General features: G+C 41.7%; 1 protein-coding gene across 1 annotated transcript in view; it reads left to right on the top strand.

The window, feature by feature from the left end:
- Window positions 4,999–11,835, top strand: part of WDR64 (WD repeat domain 64) — a 135,781-nt gene continuing 128,944 nt past the window's right edge. Inside the window, exon 1 of the mRNA XM_005690570.3 lies at window positions 4,999–5,143. Coding sequence (XP_005690627.2) covers window positions 4,999–5,143 — 145 coding nt within the window. The remainder of the gene's footprint in view (window positions 5,144–11,835) is intronic.

Here is an 11,835-nt window from a genome sequence, read left to right as displayed (position 1 = left end):
AGGAAACTAAAAAGCATTGAAAGAATGTGGAGGAGTTAGAACCCTGCCGTGCCACTACTGAGAATGTAAAATGGTGTAGCCACTGTGGAAACAGTTTGGCAGTTCCTCAGGAAGTTAAACACATCTATCAATGATCTAGTAATTCTACTCCTAGAAGTATAGCCAAAAGAATTGAAAGCAGGGACTGGAGCATGTATTTGTACACAAGTGTTCATAGCAGTATTATTCACAATAGCCAAACGGTGAAATAAAGCAAATGTCCATTAATAGACAAATGAATAAAAAATGTGATATGTACATACAATGGAATATTACTCAGTAATAGAAATAAATGAAATTCTAATATATGCTACAACATAGATGAACCTTGAAAACCTTAGGCTGAGTGAAGTAAGCCTGACACAAAAGGACAAATATTATAGATTCCAGTAATAAGAGGTGCCTAGAATAGACAAATTCATAGTAACAGAGAGTAGAGTAGCACTCACCAGAGGGGAGGAAGAAATGGGGAATTAGTGGTTAATGGGTACAGAACCTCAATTTGGGGTGTTGCAGATGTTCTGGAAATGGATAGTAGAGATGGTTGCACAAAATTGTGAATTACCTAATGCCACTTAATTGCACATTTAAAATGACTGAAACGGTAAGTTTTATGTGATGTATATTTTAATGCACTAAAAAGCATATGCTAATTATGCCTGCATCTCACTCCCCCAAAGTAGGAAAAGTACAGTATATGCAAATGTAACCAATTTACTGAGTGAGCTGGACTCAGTATGTTGTTTAGTTGCTAAGTCCTGTTCAACTCTTTTTCGATCCCATGGACTGTAGCCTGCCAGGCTCCTTTGTCCAGCACAGTGCAAGCAAAAAGTAATTTTATTCTCTTTGGTACTACTCATTTCAAATATTTTCTTTCCACCTATTCTTCACTGCCCTTGGTTGACATTTTATCAGTTCTCAAAGCCTTTCTGATCACTTTCAAGTAATATAAAGTCCAGAATATTGTAATACTGACACATTAAAACTCATAGAAAAATCATCTGTCAACCCTCCAAAACAGAGCGTGCTGTAGCCTGGAGAACTTTTGGGGGGTGGGGAGGTGGGAGTGGAGGGAACAATAACCAGCTTCTCCCATTTCCTTAAGCACCACCTTTGATGCTTCTCTGGGCCCCTCTGGGATTTTGAGGAAAATCTTCCTTGATTGGTAGTTGTCATCTGAGGTTGGTGCCCTCCGCTTATGCAAATTTTCAGTCTGCCTTTTTCTCTCCTAGGGTGATCTATGGAGTCTTTAGAGGACCTGAGGTCACTGGAGATATTTTTCCCACAACTGTTGACAGTGGCAGTGCCTCTCTGTCAGCTGGAGCCTTAGTTCTCCCTCTAAGACCCTGATTAGGGTCCCCTAGACCCTCCAGGCAGTCTTCTCCAATAGCGTTCCTCCCAAAGTTATGGTCACATGACTACTCTAAAAATTTTGTCAGGAGGTGTTCATTAAGGGTCTCCTCAACCTCGTAATGAACCTGCTTTCTCTTAAGCCTTCTGAAGGAGGGAATAGACTAATGTGTGAAGAATTGGTTTCTCAGTGCCTCTGTACATCATCCTTCATGGGCTGTATAGACCCTTTTTTAAAAAAATGGGGGAATTCCTCAAGCCTATTGTACCATGGAACCTCTGGCAAGACAGAAAGAAGACTATTTTAGTATCCTCCCACACTGGGAGCATTAATTCATTACAACCTCTATATTTCAAACCAGTCTTTTACAAAGTATGGCAGTGTCAATGGAAACAAGCTTTTGGGGTATTTTTGTTTTTAATTTAATTTATGTATTTTGCTGCATCAGACTGGGCTCTTTAGTCATAGCATGTGGGATCTAGTTCTCTGGCCAGGAATTGAACCTGGGCTCCTTGCATTGGTAGCACCGAGTCTTAGCCACTGGACTACCAGGGAAGTCCCCAAGAAGACAGGTTTTATCTGCCGCTCTTGTTCAGAATCACTAATAATCCTTAGCCTTCTGTGTCATGCACATGACAGCTAAGAGGAAACTTCGATCCTTACTCAACCAAGTAATCTCTCTCCAAGGAGCAAATCTTTCCCAGGCCTGTCTAAACTTTGATCCCCAGTAAGAAGAGGAAGAAGCCTTGAGGAAATTCTGGCCAAATATATCTAAACCATTTCCTGTCTTAGGAAACATAAGTTAGTGAATGTAATTGAACTTTTTTTTTTTTTTTAAAGAAAATCTGGCATACCTTCAAGTTCTGAACGTCAATTTTCTTTGCACCTACAGCTGAATTTCTTTACTGAGTAAACTATTAGTCTTTCCAACACCTCCTTTCTTTTCAAAACACTTTCTGCTCTTGGTTTTGGAAATACTCCTTTCTCTTGACTCTCGTACTTCACTGGCCACTCCTACTTAGTTTCCATCAGTGGTTCCTCCTGATCACTCTGACCTCCGAACAGTGGTATGCTCAAGGTTTGGTCCTCAGTTTTTTTGTTTCTTCAAGGAGATCTCATCTAGTCCAATGGCTTTAAATACCACCTAAGTGCTGATGGTGGCTTCCCAGGGGTTCAGTGGTAAAGAATCCATCTCCCAATGCAGGAGACGTGAGTTCAATCCCTGGGTTGGGAAGATCACCTGGAGTAGGAAATGCCAGCCCACTTCAGTATTCTTGCCTAGAAAATTCCATGGACAGAGGAGCCATACAGGCTACAGTCCATGGGGTCGCAAAGAGTTGGACATGACTGAGCAACTATACTCAGCAGAGCAAGTGCTGATGATTTTTAAGTTCTCCCCTGAACCCTAGATTTTTACATCGGACTATTCAATATCCACAATTGTTTATCTAATAGACATCTCAAACTTAACACATCCCAAATTGAACTCTTAATTCTCCCCTCAAAATTGCCTTCTCCCACTGACTTCTTCCCCAGAAGTGAGTAACTATTCTATCCTCCCAGAATCCCTGGAATCTCTTGCTATCACATTCCCATCTAATCTATCAGCAAATTCTATCACATCTGTCTTCATAGAGCCTGACAGCCCTACCTTCATCTAAACCACTATCATCTCTTACTTGGATTACTGAAATTGCCACCTAGTTGGTTTTCCTGCTTCTACTCTTTCTCTCCTTCAACTTACCTCTACTAAGCAGTTGAATGGAGAAGGAAATGGCAACCCACTCCAGTACTCTTGCCTGGGAAAGCCCATGGAAAGAAGAGCCCGGTGGGCTACAGTTCATGGGGTTGCAAAGAGTCAGACACGACTGAGCGACTAACAAGCAGTTGAAACAATCCTTTTCAATTGTGACACAGATATCAGCATTCTACTCAATGACAGAATAGTGATTACTGTATAGACTGTCCTTACAACAGATTTGGCTCCACCTCTGACTCTGATGTTATCTCCCCACCTTCTCTTCCCATACCACATCACCCCAGTCACATGACTGCTTCCTTGCTTCTCAGACCTATCAAGCACAGTTTGATATCAGGACTTTGTGCATGCTTTTCTTGGAATACCTTTCTACCATTTGTCCACATGGCTTGCTACCTTACTTCTCTCTGGTTTGTGTCCAAGTGTCTTTCTATTAATGAGTCCTTTTCTGAGCTCCCTCATCCATGTCCTTTGACTTATCCCCCAACCCAACATACTTTTACTCTTTTTCTGTAGCGTAATTATCACCTTCTGCCATATTACTTACTTGCTTGTTTGTGTGTCTTCTCCATCAGATTGAAAGCTCAATAAGCTCTTTTGTTCATTGTTGTTTCCTCAGTGCCTAAAATAGTACCTAAGGTGAAGCAGGTGCTCAGTGAATATCTGCTGAATGAATGAGACTGAGAATACATGAGAATGGTAGGAAAAGTGGTCCTTCATGTGTCACTACCTATATTTTGAAAGCTTTAAAGGGAAAAGAGAAGGAACAAAAGAAATTAGGAGATTTTTTTCCTACATGAAAGTCTTATTTTGTCCTTTTAGTAGCCAGAGATGAATATTAAGGAGACAATATTACACCCAGTGTTACACCCAGCAATGCTACTTGATTCACTTCTGAATGCAAGGTCTTGCAAATGTTTTTAAAGATGGACTTCATCTAACTCACCTAAAGCATAGGAAGTTAGCCATGGTGGATAAAATATTAGACAATCTCTCCTTCCCATAAAGAGTTAAATATTGGAAAACTTGATTTAATAGCAATTGCACTAAATAGTATTGGAGTATTGGAGCTTGCAATTAGAGGAAAGGAGACAAAGAGAAAGCTTCTTCTCATTCAACTAATGATACCTTGAAAGAACTTTCCTCTCAGTCAGGAACTACCTCTTCCTCATACTGACTTGCTTTATTATTTTAATTGAAGGACAATACATAAATGAAGAAAAAGTATTTTTATTCTCTATGACCTCAAAAACTATCTTCATTTGTCATAGAAAGGTCAGATACTGAAATACATTTTCATTTTTAGAAGTTCAGGTATCCAATCAAGTATGGCTGCAAGAATGAATGTGAATTTTACTCTCCAGGGCATATCCTGAGGAAGGCAAAATGAGGTGAAAAGAGATATAGAGGGGAGAAGGTAATACCCAGTTTCCATACTTGGCCTTTATCCATTTTTCTTTCCTCTTAGGCAGTATATACACACACCCCACACACACCCACACACATACATACACACAAATTTGTGGAGAAAGAAATCTCAATTTCCTCTTTATGAAGGAACGAGGATGTTACAAAGGTATTATGATGCAATAAGGACCATATGAAGGGCACTGGTAACATTATGAGGTCAGGAGTTTTACTGGTGTTTGCCTATATGAAATGCATTAGACCTAAGTCAGTGTTTTCCCTGCTATACTCCTACCCACAGTATGGGTTGTTAAGATCAAAGGAATGAGACCTAGGGCAAAAATTGAGGCAGCAGGGAGGCACTGCAACAACTGGAAGGTTTTCCAAGTTGGCAAATTTACACTGTTATTTCTGGACAAAATAAAAGATTCCCTGTGTCCTTATGGATTTCGGGGAGGAAAAACATATCAACACTGCACTGCAGGTTAGCAGTTTCAGGACAGCCTTGAGAGGGTTTGAAAGATTGGTTGAACATGTAGCAGTGCAGAAAAGAGATGAAAGAGCCGGCGTGTTTGCCCAAAAAGAAGGTAAGATCAGTGAAAATGGGGCAGTCCAGTTTGGTCTGTTGATTAGAACTGGGAATACTGTCAAACAGGAAGATGATAGAATTTAATAATTTACAAATTACTTTAATAAATATAATTTAATTACTTCTTGTAACAGGGAGAGGCAACATAGCTGAATAGCAAAGACGTTGAATGGGAGGGTGGTGTACAGTTCCTCATCTGACTCTGTCCTTGAATAGCTAAGTGGACTTGAGGAAGCTCTTTTCATTTCTCTGAATGTTCAGTCAGTGCAGTATGTCGATCTGGAACCATGAATTGCCATGCAATCCTTCCATTTTCCTGAATCATGTCTTGAGCTTTAAGCCAACTCTTCTTCACTCTCCTCCGTTCCATCAAGTCTTTCATGATCAATCCAAGAGGTGGCAGATTGTTTAGTTCCAGTCCTTCCACATGAAGGATGCTGGTGGTCATCTTGCTGTCCATATCTCGATGTTCAATCTTCAGGCATCATTCTCTCACTCCATGCCTGGCCAATTTTTGGAATTTCCCAAGCTTGTGCCTTTCTTCCAAGGCATCCAGCGTTTCTGCATGATGTACTACTGGCCATATATAAGTTAAAATTAAGCCACCATCAGAGGTGACCACATAATATCAGCCTGATGATGTACTCCTTTTGTTCACTTGTTCTAGCTTTCTCATGTTTCCTATTTGGGCAAACCCGACTCCTTTGTCTGTTGTTCCATGTCCAGTTCTAACTGTTGCTTCCTGACCTGCATATAGTTTTCTCAAGAGGCAGGTCAGGTGGTCTGGTATTCCCAGGTAGCTCTCTCAAATGTAAAATCAGAGGGATGGGTTAAATGACTTCTAAGTTATGTGGAATCTATCATTTGACGTCTTACTGGTTGCTCTGAGACTCTCAATAGGGCATTGCAGCCATGCTTAGTTGCTCAGTTGTGTCCAATTCTTTGTGACCCCATGGGCTGCAGACCGCCAGGCTCCTCTGCCCATGGAATTCTCCAGGAAAGAATACTGGAGTGGGTAGCCATTCTATTCTCCAGGGGACCTTCCTGACCCAGGGATCAAACCCAAGTTTCCTGTATTGCAGGCAGACTCTTTACCACTTGAGTGACTAGTGCATAGTGATCATTAGTAAGCCACATGAACAACCTGCCATCACTTTACTTAAGGGTATCACAAGATCATACAGAATTTTCTAAGTAAGGCAAAGTTTCCTCCCTCACCATGATTCACCCTCTGGGCCTCTCCTCATGTCTCTAGGCTGGAATAATTTCAAGCATGCCAAGGTAAGCAGATGGTGGTGAGCAGTGATCTGCCAGGATTACTAGAATCAGACACCAACACAGAACTGAATGTATAGCTCCATGGTCAAGGTTGAAGGGGAGAGGTGTAGTGTGTAGCTTCAGATCACTGAGAATAGCAGTGAAGAGTAAGGCTTAATGGGGAGAAGGCAATGGCAAGCCACTCCAGTACTCTTGCTTGGAAAATCCCATGGACGGAGGACCCTGGTAGGCTGCAGTCCATGGGGTCGCTAAGAGTTGGACACGACTGAGCAACTTCACTTTCACTTTTCACTTTCATGCATTGGAGAAGGAAATGGCAACCCACTCCAGTGTTCTTGCCTGGAGAATCCCAGGGACTGAGAAGCCTGGTGGGCTGCCATCTGTGGGGTCGCACAGAATGGGACACGACTGAAGTGATTTAGCAGCAGCAGCAGTAAGGCTTAATGATAGAGTAAAATTCTAACAGAACAAATCCTGCTGTTGTAAGGGAAGTAGTGGGGCCCACATGACTGCTAGAGGGTCAGCATGGCCAGCCTCTTAATATGCCAGGCTGGAGCAGGAAATGGCAACTCACTCCAGTATTTTTGTGTGGGAAATCCTATGGATAGAGGAGCCTGCTGGGCTACAGTCCTTGGGGTTGCAAAGAGAAGGACACAACTGAGTGACTGAACAACAATGAGAACAACATAGTCATAAACAAGTGAAAATGTTGACTTTGGGTGTTCAGACACAAACCAGTATTATTGGAATAGTCTTGTTGACTTAAAAAAGATGCACAGCCTGAGAGTTGCAAGTTAAATTTTATTGGGGGCAAAATGGGGACTGCAGTCTGGGAGACAGCACCTCAGATACCTCTGAGAGACTGCTCCAAGAGGTACTGGGGGAAGGTCAACGTATGAGATTTTGGTGAAATGGGAGTTCATGCAATCAAGCACTTATCTTACAAAAGATTGTCTGCTAGCCACAAGGAGCTGATGTCACCATTAAGGGATTTAGGATTTTTGTAGATAGGAGGAGATTGCAAGGGTTGGGATCATTAAATCAGTTCCTGAAAATATCTAACTATCTAAAGACCTGTTCCACCAGTTTTCCTGGAGCTTGCTAAGTCACTTCAGTCTTATCATATTCTTTGTGGCCCTATGGACTAAAGCCCATCAGACTCCTCTCCTCCAGGCAAGAACACTAGAGTGGGTTGCCATGCCCTCCTCCAGGGGATCTTTCCGACCCAGGGATCAAACCCAAGTCTCTTAAAACTCCTGCATTGGGAAGTGGGTTCTTTACCACTAGTGCCACCTAGGAACCCCTGCTCTCCACCCTGAACTCCCTTTGGGAAGTGTCAAAGGTCAGCTGCTACAGCAGCACAGATTTAATCCCAGCAAAGGCAGATGGCAAATGCCCTTGGCAACTGCCAATTTGTAGTTGATAGTATTTAAGAATTTACAAATCATTTTAATAAATACAATTTAATTACTTCTCATAACAATTCTAAAAGGCAAATATTACTGTCATTGCTATTTTTGTGGTTGTGTTGCTAAGTCATGTCTGACTCTTTTGTGACCCCATGGATGTCTAGTCAAAGCTATGTTTTTTCCAGTAGTCATGTATGGATGTGAGAGTTGGACCATAAAGAAAGCTAAGTGCCAAAGAATTGATGCTTTTGAACTGTGGTGTTGAAGACTCTTGAAAGTCCCTTAGACAGCAAGGAGACCAAACTAGCCAATCCTAAAGGAAATTAGTCCTGAATTTTCATTGGAAGGACTGATGCTGAAGCTGAATCTCCAACACTCTGGCCACCTGATGCGAAGAGCTGACTCATTTGAAAAGACCCTGATGCTGGGAAAGATTGAAGGTGGGAGGAGAAGGGGATGAAAGAGGATGAGATGGTTGGGTGACATCACCGACTCTATGGACATGAGTTCAAGTAAACTCTGGGAGTTGGTGATGGCCAGGGAGGCCTGGCATGCTGCAGTCCATGGGTCGCAAAGAGTTGGACACAACTGAGCCACTGAACTGAACTGGACTCTAGTCTGCCAGGCTCCTTATTGCTATTAGCTCCATTTTATTTGTTAACAAATGACAGATATGTAAAAATCATCTGTTCAAATCACTCAATTCCTAAGTGTTAGAGCTGACTCAGGCCTTTTATTAATAGATATGCTTTTGTTAAATGATTGAGAACTTGGCTGGGCTTTCTAAACTACTCAATAAGCTTTCATCTTTCCCTAGTCCCCTTGCCAGTTTGTTTAAACTCTCTCTGTAACTGATTTTCCAAACCCTTGCACTTTTTCTGAGTCCTCAATAGGATCTCACCTTCTCTCAGTCAAGCTTTCAACATCCTAAGTGAAAGCAAAGCCAAAAGATAAGAATTCCCTCAAACTCTCTTTCTTCCACTTCCAAATTACCTGAAGCAATACCTGTCCTTTCTTCCATGCCTCTTCCCCTCCAGAGCTGTTGCTACCTTGCTGCAACAACTGTAAAATCTTCCTTTCCCACTGGTTTTGTCCTCTAAAACTAAAATTATGATGACAGTCCTTACCTTGACTTTCTCTTCCTTTTTAAGCTTGTATGTTTTTCCTTTGCTTCTCTGCTAAATTTCCCCATAGTGTCACCACTTCGGCTTCCTTCATCACTTTGCTGAAAAATCCTCTTACCAAGGTATTCGATCACCTAATATGCCTGCCAAATTCAACAACTTGTTTATACTTTCCAGCTTACTTGGCCATTTCACTACATAAACAGTTAGCTGCTACTGCTTCTAGAAATTATCTTCTGTGTTACTCATTAACACCACTCTCCTCTTATTTTTTCCTCTTCTCATTCTTTCTTTGCCTCTTTTTTTCTTGAGCATTGCCTTCATTGTCTCTCAGTCTTATAGCATAGACATCAACTACCTAGTCTCCTAAGCCAGGTGTCTTGGTATAAATTTTGACTCTTTATTTCACAGCATCTCACTCTTGGGTTATTATAACAGCTTCTTATATAATGGTCTTCTTGCCAAGAGTGATTCCTTTCTGTATAGTTCTGCTGGGAGACTTTCCTTTAAAAATCTGTTTGGAATTTCCACATTCCTAGTATATTAGAGCACTCTTAAAATCCATATACATTATGGCATCATCGCCTAACCTACTCCAGTTGTAGCTCCTTGGAATTGCCCTGCCTGCACCTTCTGTCTTAACATTAACTTCTCAGCATTTCCAAACCTGGCATACTGTTAACCACTCTGATTTTGCACATGTCATCCCATGTACATTTCCTCCCTTTTGGAAGGTCTATGAATACTTCCGTATTTTTCAAGATCGAAATCAAACATTACTTCTTTACAAAAACTTCCAAACTTTTCCTGAACAAAGCCATCCTTAGAAATTTTGATGCACTTTATTGCATCTCAAGGAATTACCTGCTAATCTTAACTTGTTGAAACTGATATTCATGTGTGTATTTCTGCCCTTTCTTTCCAGCATTGAACTGTGAGTGCTTTGAAGACTTGGTAACCTCAGGGTTGGCCCAGAATCTGAAGCCAGGAAGCACTCCTTAAATGTGTGCTAAACAAATAAACCTTGCTTAAATCGACATGCTTGCAATTACAAAGCCACACTGAAAATTTCTTTCTCTAGTATATATGTTTATCAGTTCAGTTCAGTTCAGTGGCTCAGTCATGTCTGACTCTGCGACCCCATGAATTGCAGCACGCCAGGCCTCCCTATCCATCACCAACTCCTGGAGTTCACTCAGACTCATGTCCATTGAGTCAGTGATGCCATCCAGCCATCTCATCCTCGGTCGTCCCCTTCTCCTCCTGCCCCCAATCCCTCCCAGCATCAGAGTCTTTTACAATGAGTCAACTTTTGCATGAGGTGGACAAAGTATTGGAGTTTCAGCTTTAGCATCATTCCTTCCAAAGAAATCCCAGGGCTGATCTCCTTTAGGATGGACTGGTTGGATCTCCTTGCAGTCCAAGGGACTCTCGAGAGTCTTTTCCAACACCACAGCTCAAAAGCATCAATTCTTTGGTGTTCAGCTTCCTTCACTGTCCAGCTCTCGCATCCATATATGACCACTGGAAAGACCACAGCCTTGACTAAACGGATCTTAGTTGGCAAAGGAGTGTCTCTGCTTTTGAATATGCTATCTAGGTTGGTCATAACTTTTCTTCCAAGGAGTAAGCGTCTTTTAATTTCATGGTTGCAGTCACCATCCATCTGCAGTGATTTTGGAGCCCAAAAAATAAAGTCTGACACTGTGTCCACTGTTTCCCCATCTATTTCCCATGAACTGATGGGACCAGATGCCATGATCTTTATTTTCTGAATGTTGAGCTTTAAGCCAACTTTTTCACTCTCCTCTTTCACTTTCATCAAGAGGCTTTTTAGATCCTCTCCGCTTTCTGCCATAAGGGTGGCATCATCTCCATATCTGAGGTTATTGATATTTCTCCTGGCAATCTTGATTGCAGCTTGTGCTTCTTGCAGCCCAGCGTTTCTCATGCCAAAGAATGCTCAAACTACCACACAATTGCACTCATCTCACACGCTAGTAGAGTAATGCTCAAAATTCTCCAAGCCAGGCTTCAGCAATACGTGAACCATGAACTTCCAGTTGTTCAAGCTGGTTTTAGAAAAGGCAGAGGAACCAGAGATCAAATTGCCAGTATCCACTGGATCATGGAAAAAGCAAGAGAGTTCCAGGAAAACATCTATTTCTGCTTTATTGACTGTGCCAAAGCCTTTGACTGTGTAGATCACAATAAACTGTAGAAAATTCTGAAAGAGATGGGAATACCAGACCACCTGACCTGCCTCTTGAGAAACCTGTATGCAGGTCAGCAAGCACCAGTTAGAACTGGACATGGAACAACAGAGTGGTTCCAAATAGGAAAAGGAGTACGTCAAGGCTGTATATTTTCACCCTGCTTATTTAACTTATATGCAGAGTAAGTGAAGTGATTATGATTATACAGTGGAAGTGAGAAATAGATTTAAGGGCCTAGATCTGATAGACAGAGTGCCTGATGAACTATGGAATGAGGTTCGTGACATTGTACAGGAGACAGGGATCAAGACCATCCCCATGGAAAAGAAATGCAAAAAGCAAGATGGCTGTCTGGGGAGGCCTTACAAATAGCTGTGAAAAGAAGAGGCAAAAAGCAAAGGAGAAAAGGAAAGATATAAGCATCTGAATGCAGAGTTCCAAAGAATAGCAAGAAGAGATAAGAAAGCCTTCTTCAGCCATCAATGCAAAGAAATAGAGGAAAACCACAGAATGGGAAAGACTAGAGATCTCTTCAAGAAAATTAGAGATACCAAGGGAACATTTCATGCAAAGATGGGCTCAATAAAGGACAGAAATGGTATGGACCTAACAGAAGGAGAAGATATTAAGAAGAGGTGGCAAGAATACACAGAAGAACTGTAC

This window comes from Capra hircus, chromosome 16, assembly GCF_001704415.2.
Source record: "Capra hircus breed San Clemente chromosome 16, ASM170441v1, whole genome shotgun sequence".
NCBI lineage: Eukaryota > Metazoa > Chordata > Mammalia > Artiodactyla > Bovidae > Capra > Capra hircus.
This window is presented reverse-complemented; position numbering and strand designations above follow the sequence as displayed.